At 50.8% G+C, this 22,103-nt stretch overlaps 1 protein-coding gene across 15 annotated transcripts in view; it reads right to left on the minus strand.

Moving 5' to 3' along the window:
* Window positions 1-12,004: 12,004 nt before the first annotated feature.
* The window catches only part of AKAP13 (A-kinase anchoring protein 13), a 352,869-nt gene continuing 342,770 nt past the window's right edge, over window positions 12,005-22,103 (minus strand). For 14 of the 15 annotated variants that reach the window (XM_050797981.1, XM_050797976.1, XM_050797966.1 and 11 more), the window contains 4 exons: window positions 21,029-21,079; window positions 19,836-20,285; window positions 17,534-17,867; window positions 12,005-16,741 (listed from right to left, as the gene is read on the minus strand). In XM_050797981.1, coding sequence (XP_050653938.1) covers window positions 16,692-16,741; window positions 17,534-17,867; window positions 19,836-20,285; window positions 21,029-21,079 — 885 coding nt within the window. In that variant the 3' untranslated portion in view covers window positions 12,005-16,691. The remainder of the gene's footprint in view (window positions 16,742-17,533; window positions 17,868-19,835; window positions 20,286-21,028; window positions 21,080-22,103) is intronic. The other variant, XM_050797970.1, reaches the window with a different exon arrangement.

Raw genomic sequence — 22,103 nt, forward strand, 5'->3', positions numbered from 1 at the left:
TCTCACCTTCAGGCGCCCCTCAGACAGCGGGCAGCCCAAGAAGGTCATGCTGTGGCGCAGCCTGCGCGCGGGGTGGCTGTGCTGTGAACGGGAACCCGGAGGTGCCCCAGCACGGTGGCTCTCAGCGGTGGCCTCCATGGTGCTCAGTGGTGTGCTGGCCCACAAAATCCAAATGGCGCCTTCACAGTGTAAGAAGTGCTCTGATGCTGGCGTAGGGGCGTGACGTCACATTCCTTAGAAAATGGAATGATCTTGAGTGGGTTTGTCTCAGAGGTGAGTATAGTGCGTGTACAAGGGCCAAGAGCAGAGGGCCTTGTCCCTCCCCCTGCCCAGAGGTGCAGCCCTGGGAGGGGCGTCCTAGGACTCGTCTCGCACTGTCGGCTCCTGCAGCAGTGGTGGGGACCACAGGTGAACGCCACCACTTCCATACAGGCCTGAGCGCTTCACTCTGGCCAGCACTTCACATCCAAAGCCAGAAGTTGGCTCCAGCTAGAGTCCTGTGAGTACAGCTCAGACAGCAGCAGAGGTGAAGTTCCCTGTCACACAGTCACAGGGTGAATGTGAGCCGGCCGTGGCCCACGGGGCCCCAGCGTTGCACCCCACCCCCTCTCTCCCTGCTCTGCTGTCTTCCATGCAATGCAGCGGTTTCCTGGTCCACCCTGGCCATCCCAGCCCCGGCTGTCCCATCTGCATTCCAGCCAGTGGGAAGGGGAGGAGAGAAAGTGCAGGGCAAGCCTGTTTTAAGGGCATGGCCCAGAAGTTGCACCATAACTTCTGCATTCTCCTGGCAGCTAGAACTCAGTCACATCCATGCCTGATTGCGAGCGGGACTGGAAAGTGCCCTGAGGAAACTCCAGGGCTCCAACACGACTAAAGGGAACCTAGATATTAGACAGGTAGCAGCCTCTTCCTCTACATGCTGGGTCAGGGTTGGAAGGAACCTGGGCACACCGCCCTGCCTCCCGCTTCTCTGGGAGCATGCAGAGCCACCGTCTGCCAAGATCCTGGCTCTTGTCAAACCCCTCTTGTCAAGCAATTGTCAAGCCCCGATTGTGTGCTGCTCACTGGCCAGTGCTTTGCATAATTACCTCCTTTAACCTTCGCAGTGACCCCGAGAGGTAGACATTCTTGTCGTCGTCTTGCTGATGAAGAAATGGGCCCAGAGGTCACAGTAACTTGCCCAAGGTCTCATTCTAGTAGGAGGAGGAGGAGGCAATACAGTGGCAACTGACAGAATGTGGACTCTGGAGCTAGGCCCACCTGGGTTTGGGTTCAAGCTCTTATGTATGGCTCTCATGTATGTACAAGCTTGGTTAAACCACTTGATTCTCTGACACAGGCTTAATGATAGCAGGGTTAAGAGTTGAGGTCGAGTTCCATAAAGCACTAAACACCATGACCAACGCCCAGATAGCCCGTTACTGGGGGAGAATGGCCGCCACGTTGCAGCAGTGGAACTGGGATTTGAAACCAAGCCGTATGCTACATTGTGGGGGCTGGGAGTGGTGTTGCTTCCAGTCATTACCCAGCAGGCCTAGCTCCATGTTCCTTGGCCTCCCAGGGGTCAGACTGAGTCTGGGACAGGGCTTGGGGAGGGGAGAAGCCACCCTCCCCATCAGTGATGGGGCAAGGCCTCTCTGGAAACTTTGGGCCCAAGATGGCCAGTGGAGCTTTCCTTGGTTGCGCCTGATGCGGGAAAGAAAACAGGCCATCTTGGAGGCTTTGGCATCCTGAGAGCCTGCCTGGGGGGACTGTCAAGTTGCCAAGGGCAAGGAGAGGGTAGCCAACTGCCTCCTCCACCTGGCTGTTCAGCCAGGTCTCCCTGCCTTCAAAGGACACTTCTTTGGCCAGGAACTGACAAGAATGAGCCCAGAGTCATTCACCCCAAAGGTGTGTGGCAGCCGCCCCTTGCTCAACACCCAAGGCTGTAAATCCTAGTGGGGAAAGAGGCAGCCTCTTCAGAAGCAATTGTCTAATGAGCGCAGCTTGCAAAGAACCTCGGTTCTTCTGGATCATCACTGGGGGGATATTTTGCAGAGTAAGAAACTTGCATGCCCCGTCCATCATGTCCCAGCCCCGGCCCCAATCCCAGCCCCGATGGATCTGCCCGGCCTCTCCTTCAGGAGGTGGAAATTATGGCTGAATTATGGAAGAGGTGGTCTCTTCCAACTTGAAGAGACCATGAAGGTGATCGGCCCCCAGCTCCTCTTCTGCCCTCAGGCCCAGCCCTACCTGCCATGCAGCTTGTCCCGCCCATGGTATCTGCAGAGGTTCAGGCCCTGCCCAGGGAGCCAGGGTGATTCGGGTGAATTTCTCAGAGTGGGCACAGTATTGTCCTGCATTTTCCCTTGCCTTGTTGGGCTTTGGGATGTGGCTTTGCCTCACTGAGGGTTAAGGAAAAGCCTAGAACAGGCCGCAGGCTTCTTAACTTGGGATTTGGGATCAAATTCAGGGGATCCATGCACTTGGGTGGGAGAAAAATGACATATTTATTTTCACTAACCTCTGACTGAGGTTACTGATCAAGTGATCCACCCGCCTCAGCCTCCCAAAGTGCTGGGATTAGAGAGCCACCTCGCCTAGCCCAAGGTCGCTGTTGAGGTCACCATTTTAAAGCTGAGGAAACACGCTGAGCATGGCAGCAGATGCTCTGGTGGTTTCTGTGTGTCTGGCCCCAGCTGCCCAGGCCCCCTGAACCCGAGGGGCCTTGCTCTGGCCCTGGGATTGGCCTGGGTTTGGAACCTGGCACTCAGGACCCTGAGGGTTTGCAGCAGTAGGGGAGCAGTGGCTTTTTTGAGTTGAATTGAGTAGGGCTGGACTCCTTTTCTGTCCTTTCTGCAGGTAAAGGAGATGAGCAGTGTTGCTCTGGTACCCAGAGAAGCTTCCAGGCACTCCTGGGTTGCACGATAGATTATGTAATTCTATTGATGGGCACCACCTCCATGCCAGGCCCCAGGGCTCCAAAGCCATTTCCAGGTAGACTCATCACAGCTTCCCCACTCAGCCTGCAGGGCTGGTGGGGAACCAGGGAACTTGGGAGCAAGAGAGACACATCCCGCCAAGCCCACCCTGTGGTGGCTCTACCAGCGTCGGGACTGCAGAGCGAACAGGACGGCAGTCTTATCCTGACCACGTGCATTCAGGAGAAATGCAGGCTCCAAGAGCAAGTGCCATGAATGGCTTCACCACGGCTGCTCTTTCTTCACATTGGCTCCTGTGAGCTTTCGCAAAGCTTCCAAAGCTGGCCCCGCTTCTCTCCCCTCTGCAGAGGGAACATTGAGGCGCTCTGTGTGTCTCATCTGTACAACCCTAACTAGGGCCTCATCAAAGACCAGGAGAATGGCATAAACCCGGGAGGCGGAGCTTGCAGTGAGCTGAGATCCGGCCACTGCACTCCAGCCCGGGCTACAGAGCAAGACTCCGTCTCAAAAAAAAAAAAAAAAAAAAAAAAAAAAAAAAAAAAAAAAGACTAGCCAGGAGCAGGTCCTGTCTCTTCCTTTCTCCGCCTCTCCACTTCCCATGGAGAATAGTGAGATTTTTAAAGTGAGAGTTGAAGCCATACCGAAAAGCCCGGTGCTGTTAAATGCAGCTGTGACATTTGCCTGAGAGAAGTGGCCAGTCGGCGGGGGTTGGGGGTTCAGCTCCCAGTCTGCCCTCCAAGCTGGTGTTGCCAGCTGTGGCTGCCTCTTCGCTGTAGGCCTGCGAGGTCCCTGCCATGCCTGTCTCCTCCTCCCAGCAGGAGAGTGAGCTCTGCTCTGGGGTCAAGGCCAGACCTTGGCAGCCCATGTGCTTGGCTCCCCCAGCTTAGCCTCAGGATGTGGGTCCTCAGTTTGCACTGTGCAGCGTCGGGGGCCACACTGCAGTCAAGCCAGCTGGGTGCAAACAGCAGCTTTTCCTCTACTTGGCGGCCCTCCTGGGGAAGGTCCCTCTGCCCCTGTAACTTCATTTCCTCATTCGTAACAAAGAAACATGGAACAGATCATATTGCTTGTTGTAAGGATTGAACTAAATCAGGTAAAGGGGCTACTAGATTTCTGTCAACAATGTCCATTTCCTTTGCCCCATATACGTTTTCAACTTGAGTAAAGTGTGTGTGTGTGTGTGTGTGTGTGTGTGTGTAAAAATTGAAAGAAGAAAGCATTCCAGCTTTTCTGGGGAGTTGAAGGCAATTTCAATAAAAATACATGTTTCTGGCCAGGTACGGTGGCTCATACCTGTAATCCCAGCACTTCGGGAAGCTAAGGCAAGTGGATCACTGGAGGTCAGGAGCTTGAGACCAGCCTGGCCGACATGGTGAAACCCCCGTCGTGGCAGGCGCTTGTAGTCCCAGCTACTCAGGAGGCTGAGGCAGGAGAATCGCTTGAACCTAGGAGGCAGAGGTTGTAGTGAGCCGAGATTGCACCACTGCCCTCCAGCCAGGGTGACAGAGTGTGACTCTGTCTCAAAACAAACAACAACAACAACAAAAAATTTCCGTTTTAGCTGTGGCTGCCAGGAAGCCCAGAGCCCACCAGGAGGTTCCTCACAGAGGCGTGTCGTCCCTCCTGTTGGCAGGAGCGCTTTGTCCTCCTTCCGTGGCTTGAAATTGTATGAGCCACCCCAGAGAAACGGTTACTGCCATCACAGGGTTCAAAGGACCTCAGCTTCTGCTTGGAAAGCATGCAGAGTCTTACAGAACTTTCTGTCACTTCCTGATTTTCAGACTTTTCGGGAGGCTGACCGCCTCCAGGAAGACTGATTTGCTGTGTTGCTGGTGGGGACAGTCACCCCCAGGTCCAAGCCTCAGTGTGATGACTGAAAGAAGACTGCACGGGTTGGGCGCTTTGCTCAGTGCATGCTGAGCCCCAAGGGTTAGGCCGTGGCTTGGCAGATCTTCCCCAGGCGACCTAGAATGTCACTGGGCATGAGCTGGGTTTGTCCAGGCTTGTCTAGCTGGAGTCAGGGCTAGCGGGTGAGGAGGTGTTTCTCTCTCTTGCCAGGTAAAAGCCAGGGCTTCAAATGCTTGTGGTGATGGAGAAAGAGCAGGAAGACACCAGGGCCCCACCTTCCTTGGGGGGAAGTGGCCTGGCACACAGGGCTCCCACCGCAGAGAGGAGCTTTGTGATGGGCCCCAGGCTGGGCGAGGCCTGAGGAACTCCTCTGGGATCTAGGGATGCGCTTTCCCAGAACCGTGCCTCTGCCCGTGCCTGTTCCTCCTTTCCCACCTTTCTTCCTCAATCACCCTTCTTTCATTTCACAAAAGGAAGTTATCTCTTGTCCCTCCTGAAACTCATTATGGTGCATTGCTCAGGGTGTAAAAACATCTGGGGCACCAAATGGATGTGTTAAGGTTGAGCAGCATGAAGGAAAAGTGGATTGCAAAGCATATGGTTGTTAAACAGGGCAGTGCCTTTTGGAATTCAATTGACAAGCACATGGCAAGGTTCCATATCTTTGTGTGTCCATCTGCTCACCTGCCTGTCCATCCACACATGCATCCACCCATCTACCCACCCATGCATTCACCCATCCACCTGCCCACGCACCCACTCACCAGCCTACCCACCATTCATTCATTCATCCACCCATCCACCCATCCACCCATCCATCCACCCATCCACCCGTCCATCCATCCATCCATCCATCCATCTACTCATTCATCCTACCTCCCTCCCTCCCTATTATTAACTTAAGTCATAATTCAGAAGTGAGATAGTTGTCACTAAATAACATTTTTAGTTGTCAACTAAATAACATTTTAATTTTAATTTAAAAGCAATCAAACTTTTAATGGAAATTGAATTCTGAATTGGCCAATCAATTTGCCAAGAAGTACTGGCTTTGTGAATGAGGTCACATGGTGGGCATTTTCTATAAGTTGAACAACTTAAGCCTTTAGCCCTAAATATATTTGAAGCATGAAAATGATGTCCCAAATTATGTACTTGGTAACAGTTACACTTGTGATGCCATTTGAGAGCTAGACATAAAACCACGTGAAAGGTACACGGTGGTTCACATTTGTTTTAGGAGGACACATGAACCAAAAGTGCGGATCAGTGACCGTGTCTTCCCTTCAGAAGCCAGCACAGAGCTGGGCGTGGGACTTAGCTGGACTTCCTCTCTGCCTTTTGGGATGAGGTATGGCTGATGCCTTGATGTGGAGGAGGAAGCAGCGGCATCGAGCCCATGCCCATAGTTGGCCTGAGGCCCACTCAGCACCTAGTGCCAAGCCAGGGCAGTAAGAGGAGGCAGGAATTCCAGGAATGAGCCGGCTGGCCCTGGGCTGGTTCCGACAGGCTCCCTGCCCTGGCAGAGGCTCCAAATCTGAGGTTCCTTCCAGAGGACGCCAGGCCAGGTGCAGCGATGGGGTGGGGAGTTGTAGGGACAGGAAGGGGGTGACCCTGTAACCCGAAACACTTCAGTTGTCTCATTTCAAATACCCGTGCATGGAAATAAACTAATGACATTATTGCACAGAAAATGCTATGTGACCATCCACCATAGAGAGTTAGTGACTTGGAAAGATGCTTACGACATAAAGTGGAAAAAGGCAGGACGACCCATTATATAAAATAAACTATGTGTGTTTATAGAAAAGAGACCGGGAGGGTGGACCACCGTGTGAATTGTGCTTATTTCTAGATGTTCACTGTAGGTGATTTTTAGAAACAGCCTTACTGAATTATAATTGATGTACAAATAAACTACACATAAACTATACAGTTTTGTAGATTGTGACATATGTCTATACCCATGAAACTTTCATCACAATCATCGTAGTGACATCTATCACCCATGAAAGCTTCCTTATGCCCCTTGTTAATATGAATAACAGTTTTATCAAGACATAATTCACATACCATACAATCCACGCATTGAAAGGGTACAGTCGGCCAGGCGCTCATGTCTGTAATCCCAGCACTTTGGGAGACCGAGGTGGGCACATCGCTTGAGGTCAGGAGTTTGAGACCAGCCTGACCAACATGGCAAAACCCCATCTCTACTAGAAATACAAAATTAGCCATGCGTGATGCATGTGCCTGTAATCCCAGCTACTCAGGAGACTGAGGCTGGATAAGCGCTTGAACCCGGGAGGCAGAGGTTGCAGTGAACTGAGATTGAGCCATTGCATTCCAGCCTGGGCAACAGAGCAAGACTCCATCTCAAAAAAAAAAAAAAGAATGCAAATTCTTTGGCTTCAGCTTTGGATAGTCTGATTCATTACATCTGGGGTTGGGCCCAGGGATATGTATTTTAACCAGCAGTCCAGATCATTCTAAAGCAGGAGACCCAGGCCCTTTGGAAAACACTGGTCTAAGGGGGAAATCCCAGGTCTGCTGTCAGAGATGTGGGTTTGTGCCTGGCTCTGGCTGGGCCAATTGCTGAGCTCCATGAGCCCTGTGATCACCCACCAATGGGGAGACTCAATCCGATCCCCCTTCAGGACGTCACGTACCCCGAGATCATGGGTAGGAGACTCCTGTGGCTTTCCCAGTGAGTGCCCCCCTCTATCGAGCTCTGAGGCCCGAGAGAACTAATTCCAAGAAGTCAAAATATTGAAAAACTTTCTTAGACGCAGATGAGTCTGAAACCACGTGGAATCCTCCAAATCACAGGAAGTGCTCACACCTGGCAGGCCTGCTGTTGGGAACTGTGAGGACATTAATCAAGTTCAGCCTCCATGTTGTCATTCCCTTCCTGCCAAGCAGGACGAAAGGGTGTATATTTTTCTTACAATAACTGTATGGGGTAGGTGTCATCCCATTTTATAAATAAACTGTAGTGCAGAGAGGTTAAGCTTGTTGCCTCAGGACACACAGGCGTGGGGGCCCAGCGTGTGAACTTCATCCGTTTCCAGACCTAGCAGGTTGACTCTTCAGCCTGCCTTCCCTGAGCGACTCTCATCCCAGTGGGAGAGGGTGAGAGCCCCTGGGCTCCCTGGTCCTAGACAGGGTCCCAGCAGCCTGGCCCACTTTCAGCTAAAAGCCCCTGGTTGGGGTGGGGCTCAGCTGCCTTTGGCTGGGACTGAGCCGTCCTGCAAGCCTCTGGGCAGTCCAGCTGGAAGCCCCCAGCAGGGGCAAGCATTCTGAGACCACTGGAACAATATCCACCCTCCAGACTCGGCCCTGCTGGCGGCACAGTGGTGTCCCCCCAGGCTCCTGGGATAGCCCTGGCCATCCCTGACTCCCAGGACCCAGCTCTGGAATGAAGGTGTGGGTGAGGAGGCCTTCAGCCCACTTTCAGGGGAGCAGGCAAAGGAGGGCTCAGCACTGCGCTGCCTGGAGTGAGCTGGGGAGATCCAGGTATCTGTGTGTAAGGGGCAGGCCTGTGGGTAAGGGAGCAGACGGGAAGGTGGGGAGAGGTTGGACCTGGCTGTCAGGGAGGGCTTCCTAGAGGAAGTGACAGTTCACCTGAGCTAAGCTAAGGAAGGTGGAGGTGGCTGCTCTGAGGCAGATTGCATCTGTGGGTGTGTGGCTGTGCGCTGCCCAGGAAGATGGAGAAGACTGAGTCTGCCCACCGGAGAGTTCTCTTCAGACTCTTCATGAATCCGGGGCCACTGTCATGGCAGCTGTCCCACGACTCCCCTGACATGCTTCCAGATGAGTGTGCTGGGCCCCAGACCAAGCACTTCGCTCATCTCTTCAGCATCATGATGAATGTGCCCGCCACCTGCAGACTCTGCAGTCCCTTCTGAAAGAGGAAATGGAGACAGAGGTTTCATAGCTTGGCCACTCGGCTACGAGCGGCAGGCCTGGAGTCTGTGTCCATCCTGGTGCCTCTGAGTGGCCCCCTCAGCCCCTGTCCACAGCCCTCCCCGACAGAGGGGACCCCAGCATGGCCCTCTCCCAGGCTCCTCAGGGCAGGCAGCTCTGCTTCACTTGCCCAGCAGCCCTCTCCTTTGGACCACAGAGAAGAACCGAGGTTGTCCAGGCAACCGCCACCTCAAACTCCGAAGCTGGGGGTGGGGTGAGAAGTCCAGGGACAGCTTAAAGGGAAGCGGTGACCCAGGAGGAAGGGAGAGAAAAGCAGGCTGGCTTCCAGCTGGTCCATTCCAAGGAGCCACGTTATGACCCCCTCCCCACAACTCTCCCACTGAGGCCTCCGGGGTCCTTATCCCCGGCGGGGTCCGGATTCTGTTCCCCAGGAGGAAGGAAAGTTTCCCAAAGGCTTGGGGGGAGAGGGGTAGCCTACACATCTGTGGGGCTAGGGCTGTGTAGAGCAGGCCATTACCATATGAAAGGAGGAGGCTTGAGCGGTGGTGGGAGGGGCCAAAGCTGTCACTTGGATACCAAAGGCAGCTGGGGATGGTGGAGGGAGCAGGGGCGGGGAGGCAGCGACGGAGGGCCCCAAACTGGGGGGGAGGGAGTAGGCTGCTGGGGCCACATCCTCCCCATTTAGGGCACACACCACTTCCTCCCACTTGCGACTCCTCTCTGGCCCCGGGGGACACTCACAGAGGTGGCAGGACGGTGCTGGAACTGGACTGCTCCAGGACCCTCTGGGTGACTTGCCACTGTGCCCCTGAAGAAATAGAGTCAAATTTTTTTTTTTTTTTTTTTTTTTTGAGACGGAGTCTCGCTCTGTCGCCCAGGCTGGAGTGCAGTGGCGCGATCTCGGCTCACTGCAAGCTCCGCCTCCCGGGTTCACGCCATTCTCCTGCCTCAGCCTCCCGAGTAGCTGGGACTACAGGCGCCCACAACCGCGCCCGGCTAATTTTTTTGTATTTTTTTAGTAGAGACGGGGTTTCACCGTGGTCTCGATCTCCTGACCTTGCGATCCGCCCGCCTCGGCCTCCCAAAGTGCTGGGATTACAGGCGTGAGCCACCGCGCCCGGCCTAGAGTCAAATTTTAAGGGCAAAGGAGTCGCCTAAGACTCCAAAGAACAGGAACTGTGGCGGGAACGGGGAGGTGGGGGGCTTGGGGAGGCACTTCTTGCTGTGTAGAGGCTGGATGAGGGGGCTGTCACTCCCAGGCAGGGAGTTCAGGGAGTTCCAGGTCTGAGGTGTAACAATCTGCAGCTCAGCTCGCCTGCCCTCTGCTTCTGTGGCTGCTTCCAAGGAAATCGCAAGGCTTGCACGCTGCATGCCTCCTCTCCTCCCAAGCTCCTCCCTGGCCTTTGCTTTTTGGGGCCTCCTAATGTCCTCCCCACACTTCCGGTTTAGATCTCTGTCTTGCAGCATCAGCAACTCCCACTTCTTTTCCGGCAGGCTGTGGCTGCCTCCAGCATCTCCTGCTAGTTCACAGGCGGCCACCCCTAGGCCTCGGGCTTTCCCTGGGGACGAGGGACCTTCGAACGGAAAATAGCCACTTTGGTAGGAGCCACTTGGCGGCCAGGTCTGTGCTGCGGCAGAGGCTTCCGTCCCTATTGAGTGGCTGTCTAGTGTTCTTGGGGCCCTCTGCGCTTTGTGTCTGCTGTTCTGGAAGAGAAGAATGGAACCTTCTGGCTCTTCTTGCCTCCCAGACAGCCTGTCCCTGGCTCAGAACCAATTGCGGTGGAAAGCGGAGGGAGGCAGGCCATGGGAACCACTCCTCTTGCCCTGCTGAGGGTGTCTGGGTGGATGAGGGCCACCACGGACCCAGGCCGGTATGGCTGCTGTGGGGGAGGAGACCGCCGGGGCAGCAGTGACAGCCAAGAGTAGCGAGCGAGAGAGAAAAGACCAGTGTTTACTGGCTTGCGGGGAGGCAGCTATCACCAGGGCTACAAGACTCTGTGAAGAAACACGTGCACTTCCAAGTTTGTGGTAAAATGAAAGACACTTGGCAGCTGGGCAGGACTTTTGTGTTTTTTTTTTTTTTTTGAGGAGTCTCACTCTGTCGCCAGGCTGGGGTGCAGTGGCGCCATCTTGGCTCACTGCAACCTCCACCTCCCGGGTTCAAGCGATTCTCCTGCCTCAGCCTCCCAAGTAGCTGGGACTACAGGCGCATGCCACCCCGCCCAGCTAATTTTTTTTTTTTTTTTGAGACAGAGTCTCACTCTGTTGGCCAGGCTGGAGTGCAATGGCACGATCTCGGCTCACTGCAAACTCTGCCTTCCAGGCTCAAGCAATTCTGCCTCAGCCTCCCGAGTAGCTGGGATTACAGGTATGTGCCACCACGCCTGGCTAATTTTTGTATTTTTAGTAGAGACGGGGTTTCACCATGTTGACCAGGCTGGTCTTGAACCCCTGAGCTCAAGTGATCTATCCGCCTTGGCCTCCCAAAGTGTTGGGATTAACAGGCACGAGCCACCGTGCCTGGCCAGGACTTTCTTTCTGGTGACTGGGTCAGGAAGGGCCAGGGAGCTGGGAAGTGGCAGAGCGGGGACTCCGGGCAGCTTTGCCCAGGTTCTCTGCATTACTGTGAGTGGCACAGTTCTCCAAGGCCCAGCTGGATTTAAGGGCCTTCCTATAGGTCTAGAAAGCGCAGACTCGAGCGCAGACTCGAAGACTAGGAAGCCAGTAATCTAAAAAAGGCAGGCACAGGCTGTGCTGGTGGAGCCAGTGACAGCTAGAGCCCTGTGTGTCTCCAGGGCAGACCCGGCATTCCGGGGTCAGACCCGGTGATTTCACCCCGGAGCTACAAGTAGAGACGATCTTTCTTCTTGAATTAGTTTCTGGCAGTTGCTCTAGTTTGGGGGTGGGATGGGGTGGAGAATGTTAGTGAAGTAAGAGAAACGAACATTAAGGGAAGTCGCAGGCTCTATAGCAAAGTTCCTGTTCACTGTACTGATTTATCTGGAAATACAAAGTTTGGGCTCTTGGCATAAACTCTGACTTTAGGGCTGATCCTTCGCTCTCTGGGTTTGGGTTCTGCTCCGAGAAAGAGAAAGAGAGAGAGAGAGAGAGAGAGAGAGAGAGAGAGAGAGAGAGAGAGAGACAACGCCGTCCCCAGCAGCAGCTGCCCGGTGCAGAATCTGGCTCCTGAAACTATGGAAATTAACCTTCGCATTGGGAGAAGCCTCTCCTCAAGAGCTTTGGGGGTGGATGGGGAGTATCCCTTCTACAGGAACCAGGAACAGGAATAAATCACAGCACCAACCAAGACTTCACAGGCAATTTATTATTTTTTTTTTTGAAAGGGCTGAGGGGCACTTTACAAGGGTCTGAAGCTGGTAACTAGAAAGAAAGCTAAATAAAATACAAAGCCAGTATGTTGTGGCAAAATTCCAGAAAACACACTGAAAAAAATCTTTACAGTTTAAAACTGCTTCACTTTATACATAATTACAAATTAATATACAGCATCTGGGTTTTAACCCGCCTGTTTTATTTAATATGATTTAGCACAGAAATGTCCATAGAACATTTGGAAACGAGCAATGAGAGCAGAGGTATCCGGTGTATCCCAACCACCCTCCTGCGGATCCCTGCGCCTCCCCTGCGCGCCTCACGCAGGCAGCAGCACACAGGTGACCACAGGCTAAGCCTGAACCGCAGGCAAACTCACCAGGCACGCCCCATGGCCAGGGCTCGGGGACTGCCCATGCCCTCAGGTGGTGAAGAAAGGCAGGGAAAAGCTCAGGCCAGGGAAGGTGGGGGTGAGTGCTTCCTGCAGAAGCCCCCTGGAGCGCAGCACAGGTGGTCCCACCTGCTTGTAGGGCAGGTCACCTACTTCGGTGGCAGGGGACAGTCAGTGGGGGGTCGCCCGCCTTTAACCCTTAGTGACATAAAGAATTCATGGCCTATCAATCTTTTGACAATTAAATTAGATGAGTACTTGGAAAGATGCCTTTATTTTCCCTTCCTCCCCACCACCCCCCTTTTATGGCAGCATTGAAACACTTTTCATTTTAAAGCCTGGCCAGCAGGTAGTAGATTCCAAGGCTCTGGTTAACTAGGAATGCTTTGCTACATTGAAAGGCAAGTTCAAAACCAAGCCCAAACTCCCTGCCCTCTTCTTTGTCTCTGAGGATGGACGAGAGCGACGGGGCTGGCTGGGACATATCCGTAGGTGGCTGCACACCTAGTTGGTCCTGTTGAAGGAAGGCAAGGCACACAGATCTCCAGCAGCTGCCGCCCCCATTTCATCCACAGGGTTATTTCTAGGCTCCCACATTCCAAGGACATCCAAACGCAGAGGGTGCACATCGTTCTGAAGTGTCTGGGGTCACCTCACAGCCACCCTCTTTGTGACCACTGAAGCCCAGTCACCAGGACTGTCTTTCTAAACCCCCTCCCAGGGCCTGGCTGTCCTCTGGGCACAGTTGGGCCACCCATCATTAGAGTAAACCTCAACTCCAATGCAAATACCAAAATCCCTGGGAAGAAAGACCTGGCTACAGAAAAAGAGCCCTAGAGACAAAAATGATGAACTAGAAAGCACTTCTGTGGACAGCAACTTCTGGATCAAGTTCTGGCCTCTAAGGTTATGGTCCCACCCTCTACTAAGGCAGGGTCTATCTAGTTCAACCCTTGCACACATTAACACCTCCCTTCCCACATCAAGAAACAACGCCAAGGGTCTCCAAACTTTGTGCTCATGACTAATACTGAGGCCTCAGGAAGGTAACAAATATGGGAGAAAATGAGCAAAGGGGCGACTCTGAATAGAGTATTACCCTGAGACACAGAAGGGGAAAAAAGGTAAGATTCGTACCTTTCCAAAAAAACCTTGGTAAGGATTCTTTCCCCCAGATAGCTCTCACGGGGGTAGAGGGAGTACTGGCAAAGGCTGAAAGTGGCAGTTTGCACGTTTTTAACCCTCTCCATTTTCTAAAAAGAAAACAGTCAATACATTTGATTGTCTTGAAAATGAAGCCAACCGTGACAGCATTTAAAGTGCACATGTCACCCAACTGGAATGACGACTGAGATGACTGGAACTGAGAGAAGATGCAGTCTCCTTCCAGAAAGCTCACTCGATTCTGAAAATCTGGGGGCTCTGGATAGGAACTCCATCTTTCCCCCAAAACTTAAGCACAATTTCAGGCACCTGATTTCTTCAGCTTGATGGAGAACATGGCATCCTGGTGTGGAAACAGTATGGGGAATTCAGTCTGAGTCACCCCAGAAAACAACCCCTTCTCATGTGAGAGAAACCAAGACAGGCCATTAGATCCAGCAACTAGAACACTGTCAAGGCCATGTGCAAAAGCACAGGCAGCCACCATCCCAGGTAAACCCCCAGGACAGGAACAAATCCCCTTGAGGACAACTCCAAGGGGGAAGAGAGATGACGAAGGTATGTAAGCACAGGTCTTGGTAAGTGGTTCCCTTTCGGCACTGCAGACTGTATTCCTGGATGAAGTTGGGTGGCTTGGGGGAATTTTGGGCACTACCTTCTGATTTTAAACTTGTCCAACCAGAACCTGCCGAAATCGTTTTGAGTGAGGGAGGTCTGGGCAGATGTGAAATCTCCATTTTTAAAAAAGACCACCAAAACAACCAAAGCAGGTGAAACATCACAGCTAGTGGGGCAAGAGACACTCTAACATTGATGTCAACCTCTGTGGCAACATGCTCTAACTTCAGCGTCCATGGTGTTTTTGTGAAGAGCATGTACGCGAGTAAATCCAATCAGCATCAACCCCTTATCGTTCCAAACCCAGACAACAGGGGCACCCAGCCTACATTTACAAAGAGAAGAATGCAGGTTCAGTACTGCCCTCCTGCGAATCCCAGTAGGGGAACTCGGAGCTAGTGACCAGAACAGAGAGCCAAGCCCCGGGGTAGATCTCAGGAAAGTCATGATGATTCAGCTGTAACTTGGAGTTGTATGGACTGGTGGAAGAAAGCAACTTAACTTTTTGTTTAGGGTCTTTGCAAGGGGACATGATATTTTCAATAGAAAAATCAGCAGGTTTTGGCCTTACAGTCTGTTTCTGAAGGCTGGGTATTCTCCATGACAGAAAAAAGCAAAGGTAGCTCAGAGGTGGTGAGTTTCTTCATTCTCAAGCAAGGGAGAAGATATCCTTTGATTAAAGAATGAGGCGGGGTGGGGACGGAAGGACATGGACCCCTCCCTTTAAAATTTCATCTGGGCCTTCAAGGCACTTCAAAAGACACAGAGTGAGCGGTGCTGGCTGCCACTTCACTCAATATTGACTGGATAGTTTAGACTGTTGGGCTAGTCCTGGCTCACCCTTAAAAAAGAAGAACACAAACACACACACACACAAAATAAATAAAACAAATCTAGGCTACAAATTTTAAACCAGACCTCTTTCAAATAAACTGAAAGATAAATATCTCCATCTGCAAGGCCAGCTTGCAATTCATCAATAAGCACCAAGTTACAGATTTTTCTTTTTTTAAGTGTGCTCAAAGCCCCTTGCTTCTGAGGGGCAAAAAAGCAAGAACTGAAGGCCACGTCGGAAGCACAAAATTTTCCAGGGCCTCCCTTCTGGTGTACGGGGCCTCAGAGGGCAACATTACCATGAACTGTCCTGCACACACCAGCTGGGGAAAGCCTCAAGTGAACACAGATCAAAACACGGCGGGAAAAGCAAAAGCAAAGCCGAGCAGCAGGCAGCATCTGTACCCTCTTTCAGGGGCAGAGCACAATTCAACAACAGACCTTCAGATACATTTTTGAAGAAATCCAATTTTGCCAAGGCCTCCTAACACAAGAAGGGCGTTTTCACAACCACGCCCTCTGGGCCAGCTCCTCTCCAGACCCGCACTGGCAGGAACCGCCACACACGGCTTCACCCTTCGCCTGAACCCACCTCTCAGCCAGCTCTCCTAGCTTCAGAACACAGCTTCTGCCTGGCCCCTGGTGGTGGTGTGCCCATAGGGCGTGTCCTCACCCGCAAGGGCCAGGCAGCTGCTGTCTGGGAGAGGCACGACAGGGGCTCAGGAACATAGCCAGGAGGCCGTAGCCACTTCTGAGTGGTCAGTAACAACCAAAAGTGTCACCCTGCAGGGATAATGGTGAGTGGCCTCTTCACTTTATCCGTGCCCAAAACATGTGGGTAAACATCCCGGAAAACCAGGGTATTCCTTCTGGATTTGATGACAAAATGAGATACTACGGGTTGTTTTGTTGCTTTAGTGCCTGAAACACCGAGATCGAGGTGGTGCAGATCACGTCTTTTATACACATCAAGCCTTCTCTCACTGGTTTCACAAATGTTTGTCATCCCTAAAATGAAATGAGAAATACATGCAAAACATGGGTGATACGTGCACGGGATGGGTTTAGAGGGAAACCAGTCTCTGAGGATTACTGGGTGAAGTGCTGATATGCAGGAGCTCTGGGTCCATCCAGGCACTGCCCCTGTGCTGAGCTAAGGTGACCAGACATCTGGTACAGACTGGGCCGCCTTCTAGCATTCCCCATGTATATATGCAGACAGGTCCCCATGTATGGACACAGATCAAGTCCAAAACATCTTCTGTTTGGTTTCGTGTTCCTCCAAATAAAAGGCAGTCAGAGGTTCAGACCTTACTTGGATACACTCTTTCAGCCTTTAGGAATTCCTGACATGTCCAAAACCATCACCTGTACTTACGAGGCCACTACTTTCAGTGTAATCCTGAGTAGGGCCAGCCCAACCTGAGAGTCCTGGGCAGTCACAAATCATGGCCGAAGCAGAGTCTGGGCCTCCTTCCCCACCCTGATACTCAAGATCATCTGTTCCTTCTTGTCCAGGACCTGGGGCCGCCCAGGAGGACTGGACGCTGAGGAGCAGTGGGTGTCCAGTGTAAGAGACTTGTGCACGTGGGGACAGCAGGAGAGGTGAGCTGGCCAGGGTCAGGAGGCAGCTGCCTCAGCAGAGAGGAAGAGGGTCAGCAGAAGATCTCTTCACCCTCTGCTGATACTTCTGATGTGGGACCATCTGGAAATGTGAAAACCAAGAATGAAAAAAATTCAGAAAAACTGTTCCTTTCATTGAACTTCCTCCCCAAACCAAAGTCTTCTGTAATGCAAATAGGTGACGGGGGCTTATGGGCAATTGACTCTCTGCACACTGGGGTTTCTGAACAAATTTGGTTAATAAGGTTCTTACTTCACTGTCTAATGCTCCCTTTAACTTTTAATAAGCACTAGAATTTATGAAGAGGCCTGGAAAATGTACATTTTTCTTTAACCTGCCCCACAGAAAGGAGAGATCAATCCTAAAGAGAAGGATTCAGGGGGAAAAGTGGCACATGAACGGGGAGGCATTTAGTAGAATTCAACCGCGGGCTCTGTGGCCGCTGGCACATTAGTTAGCCTCCGTGAGCTTCAGTTTCCTCACTTCCTTTGGGGTTAGCAGTGCCAACTTCATACAGCCATTTGAGAGTTAAATCACCAAATGCTAGCTGTTAGCAATGACTTCTCTAGGCCCAGAAAGGCAAGGAGGACTTGAATTACTTCACTGAGAGGTGAGCTGCAGTTCCTCAATTGGATAATGCCTTGAAAATGAAACCTATGCTTTCTGCTTTTGCACATGTGCCACACAGAGTGGGTTCTTAATGTCTGTTGCATGAGCGCTCTTAGTAAGCGGAGCTGGTGAGAAGGATAGCGGTTTGGCTTCTGAGCATCTGAACTGTACCCTTTTCAACCCTGCCCCATGCCACTAAAATCTACCCTCTCTCAGAATGCACAGACACCATGGCCACAGGGAGAGCAGGTGTGCGTGACTCACCACCAGGCTGAGAGCGGCTGGTTTTGTTCTTCTTTTTTTTCTCCTTCTTTTCCTTTGGCTTAGCTAACCCAAATAGGCGGGTAGAGGCAGAGGTGGACACAGGGGCCTGGCTCTGCCCTTCTGGTCCTTTGTTTGTCTGGCTGGTTGAACTCAGTATGTGAAAAGGCCCCTTATCTTTGTGTGTCCGAGAGATGCTGTTCCTTTTTGGGGACACTGAAAGGTCTGAGTCCAATGACCCTGATTTGGCTATCGAAGGTGCAGATGGCGAGGGGGGCTCCTCAGGACTGGGGAAGAACGATGGGATCCTCATCAGCTTGCTGTGTGGATGGGAAACCTGTACATATTCAAGAGAAGGGTTTCACTTGGAGGCTGTCAGCATCCCTGATGCCTACTCAATAAATCCTGGCTGAATTCAACTGGGTGTGCTGGCTGGGTACTTACCCACCTCTGTAAACTCTACAGAGCTCACTTCTATGGATTGCATAGAGCTCAAAGGTTTCATTAGCTGCCCTCCCCCAAGTAGTATCTATAAACATGTTAAAAATACCGCCTTCAATACTGTTAATACTTTTACTACATACACAAACACCGGCGTCATAAAAAACCGATAGTACCTTTGATGGGGTGATTTAGAAAAGAATTCCCATTTCCTGAAGAAAGAAGGAGAGCTGCTTAAGACTGCTCTGCACAGGGATGCAGGGAAGTATTTTAGGGCAAAGAGATTACAGACACCTGTTCAGGTTAGAGGGTAAGTGGAAAAGCCGAGCTTACAACCAAGAATCCTACTCAAAGGTTAAACCAGAGATAAAGAGGACCATCTAATCTGGGTTCTCTTAGCTGCCTGGGAACCCTCCTTTGTCAAAGCACTGATGATTGTATTGGGATGGGGTGGAATCCCTCCTTATGTCATAAAAAGCAACACACAGCATTTGCTGCTCCCCCCTGCCCAATATATTTGGCAACATCTGCCGAAAGCTACAACTGCCCCCTACTCTGGAAGATGTCAGTATAATTTTCTTTCATGGTCCAAGGTCAATCAGTCAAACAAACAGCAACATGATATGCATTTCAAAACACAGGCAGATCTGTGTACACCCAGGCTCTCCATCTGCCACAAGCATCCATATTTTGGAATAACCAAGCAATATCACTGAAATAAGCTCAGGAGTGAGTGTGCTGAATTACCAAAAGCTTTCCAATATAAGCAGCAGCTATAGAGAAAGAAAAGTTTCATCAGCAGTAGAGAGGCAAATCAGGAACTATGCAGAGTGCAGCTGTCTCAACATCCCCAAGCAAGAATATCATCTGTTCACAAGAGGAGTGGCCGCCTCCCCTAGTTGCTGGGATGGGCGTTTCCCTCTGTAACTGCCTCCCACCCATCCTGCCACATGGGTTCTTCCAGCAACTCTGGCCTGACAGCCATTTCCTGCTGTCTCAGGACCACAGGCACCACATGTTCTGGGGGATCTTTTATTCTTGCTGTGCTTCCCCATTAAGCTACAAGTTCCTTCAGGTCAGGGCCATGCCTGACTTCTAATGTGACACAGAGCAGTGGGGTTGCTCCTAAAATCCTGGATGGCTGATGGCCATTTTCTCAGATACATGGAGGCTCCTCTAGCTGTTGCCAACTCTAAGTATCCATTACTGCCTGGCCAAAATGCCCCAGCACTTCCATTCTCTTCTTCAGTCTCCTAGAGATGCAAAAAGCAGAAAAAGACTTTCTCCCTCTGCCTCTCTTTCAGGGTAAAACAAAGATTCTTTTTGTTTTTTTGAGACAGAGTTGCTCAGGCTGGAGTGCAGTGGCGAGATCTCGGCTCACTGCAATCCCCACCTCCCAGGTTCAAGCCGATTCTCATGCCTCAGACTCCCAAGTAGCTGCGATTATAGGCGTCTGCCACCACACCCGGCTAATTTTTGTATTTTTAGTAGAGATGCGGTTTTGCCATGTTGACCAGGCTGGTCTCAAACTCCTGACCTCAACAGATCCGCCTGCCTTGGACTCCCAAGGTGCTGGGATTACAGGCGTGAGCCACTGTGTCCAGCTACAAAGATTCTTAAAAACATTTTTTTTTTTTTTTTTTTTTTTTTTTTTTTTTTTTGGTAGAGACAGTCTCCCTCTGTTGCTCAGGCTGGTCAAGCTACCCTCTCACCTCAGCCTCCTAAAGTGCTGGGATCACAGGCATGAGCCACTGCATCTTGCCAAAAACAGGCTCTATATTTCTGCTCACTTTCTTACTATGCTTAGTACACAGGGGTTCTTAATTAATATCGTTAGGTTGCTCTCGGCAGGGAGTGCCATTACCTGACACAGGTCCCGTTCTGTCTGCCTCTGGCTGAGCCGCTCTGCCTCCCGGCGCAGCTGCTCCTGTTCCCTCTCGAGCTGTTTCTGGGCAGCACGCAGTCGCTCCAGGTCATACTGGTATGTGCCCTTCTTCTGCTGGAGCTCCTCCCGCTCCTTTTCCAGGTCCTGCTGCCCCTGCTGCACCTTCTCCTCGCGCTGGGCCAGAAGGGCCTCCCGTTCCCGCAGCTCCCTCTCACGAGCTTCCCACTCGCGCTCACGCCTGCGCTTCTCCTCGAGGTACTGGGCCTGCTGCTTCTGCAGGTTGGCCAGGTCCTGGCGCTGCTTCTCCAGGCTGCGTTGCTTCTCCTGCTCAATGAGGGAGCTCGGACGGGACAAGGTGCGAGTGAGCGCCCTCTCGCTCAGCACCAGTTTCTGGTCCTCAATGTAGCTGTCCTGCTGCAGCACCACACCCTGAGGAGGCACACGGAGGAGAGCCCTGCAACTCTGGCCAGGATGACAGCCAACTTCTGGATCCCTCCTGACCCCACAGCAGGGGGCACCAGGCACTATGATGGACTAGAACTCTCCCCTCATTTTTCAAGCCCATCTAATAAAAATGCTCCAGGATAATTGCAGGCATTTATCACACAAGAACCTCAAAGGTGCACGAACTCACAGGTTTTTGTCATATCTGGTCACATGCTGTTTGCGGTCACTGGTATTACCTGGGGTACTGTGTGTGTGTGTGTGTTGGAAGTGGGAGAAAGGAATGAGATAGGGCAGATCTTCAAGAAAGGAAGTGAGCAGAATTTGAGGATGTTCCTGGGAAGTCCGAAACGGAAGCTGTATTAGGAAGGCCACTCTATTCAAATGTACAGAGATATGGGATATAGAAACTTTTATAATCATACTTAAGGCTTTCTAAAGTGAAATAATCTCCCAAGTGCATGTTAGCATGCTATGTGATTTGTAGCATGGTTATCAAGCCATGCCTACAGCACACCAGCTCTTCACTAATTCTAGTCCTGGAAGGTCGATGATACTCTACCCACAGCATTCTGTAACTTTCTCACCACGAGAGCCAGTCTTCCCTAGACTGAGGGCCCCATTTACCCATAAACAGCCTACAAACCTCAAAGATCCAAGTCAACAACAGCCCCAAGCTGCTGTTCTTTAGACAAATAAACGCAGGGACGGAAGATGAAGGCACGCACCTGCAGAGTGCTGAGGAGCTCGTGGAGATGAACAATGCTCTGGACAACCTGCTGCCAAAGGAATAAAATGGAAACATTTGTTTCAGGGTTTTATGAATCTCAGAATCCATCACACTAATGTTTACCTGATAAGATGGCTTCTTTAAGATACAACTAAATGCTTGTATCTTTATGAAATATTTTCAAATTGAAAGCACCAAAGAAAGTAAGTGAGCACCAGCAGCCAAGAAAAACAAAAGAAGACCAAAGTGACCTGTGTGTAGGAGTAGTATCAGCACAAGTTAAAATGTATTAGAAAGCTTCCAATACTTAAAATGACTAGAATAAAAACAGCATACATCAGTGCAACAGAACAGAAATTTCAGAAACTTCCCATAACAATTTAGCATGTAAGTAGCATTTCAAATCAATGGAAAGAAAAGAATATTCAATTAATTGTTCTGAGAAAATGGCTATATTTCTGAAAAAAATTGAGTTGAGACCTTAGCTCACATTAAAAAAAAAAAAGGTTCAAATATCTGAAAATGTCAAAGGTGAAAAATAAACCATATTTATGTCCAGCCAGGGCAAGACAGCGAGATCCTATTTCAAAAAGAAAAAAAAAAAGAGCTGGAAGGAACTAGAAGGTTTTCTAATCTTAAAACAGGGAAGGCTTTGCAAACACAGAAGTAATGGAAGAAACCACATGATTTTTTCAAAAATTTCTATGTAAAAATGTAAAATTAAAATTAAAAGGCAAAGGACTAATAGAAATTCAAATGGAAAAATCTTTGATTTAAAAAAGGCTCTCATAGAACATTATGACAAAAAAATACCCTAGTAGAAAAATAGGCCAGGAACACAAACCAGCAATTTGCAGAAGAAATATAAATGGCCAATAGCATTTATATGTCATATTAAAAATGACTCAATCTTATTTGAAATCAAATAAATGCAAAATAAAATAAATGACCCAAACTTATCAAACGAACAAAAACTTAGTAAGAATAATACTCAATGTTGGTAAAAGATGAAAATGGGCACTTGTATGTCTAATGGGTAGTGCCAAGCACTGCAAAACCTTCGTTCAATAGCA

Source organism: Macaca thibetana, chromosome 7 (genome assembly GCF_024542745.1).
Source record: "Macaca thibetana thibetana isolate TM-01 chromosome 7, ASM2454274v1, whole genome shotgun sequence".
NCBI classification, from domain to species: Eukaryota; Metazoa; Chordata; class Mammalia; order Primates; family Cercopithecidae; genus Macaca; species Macaca thibetana.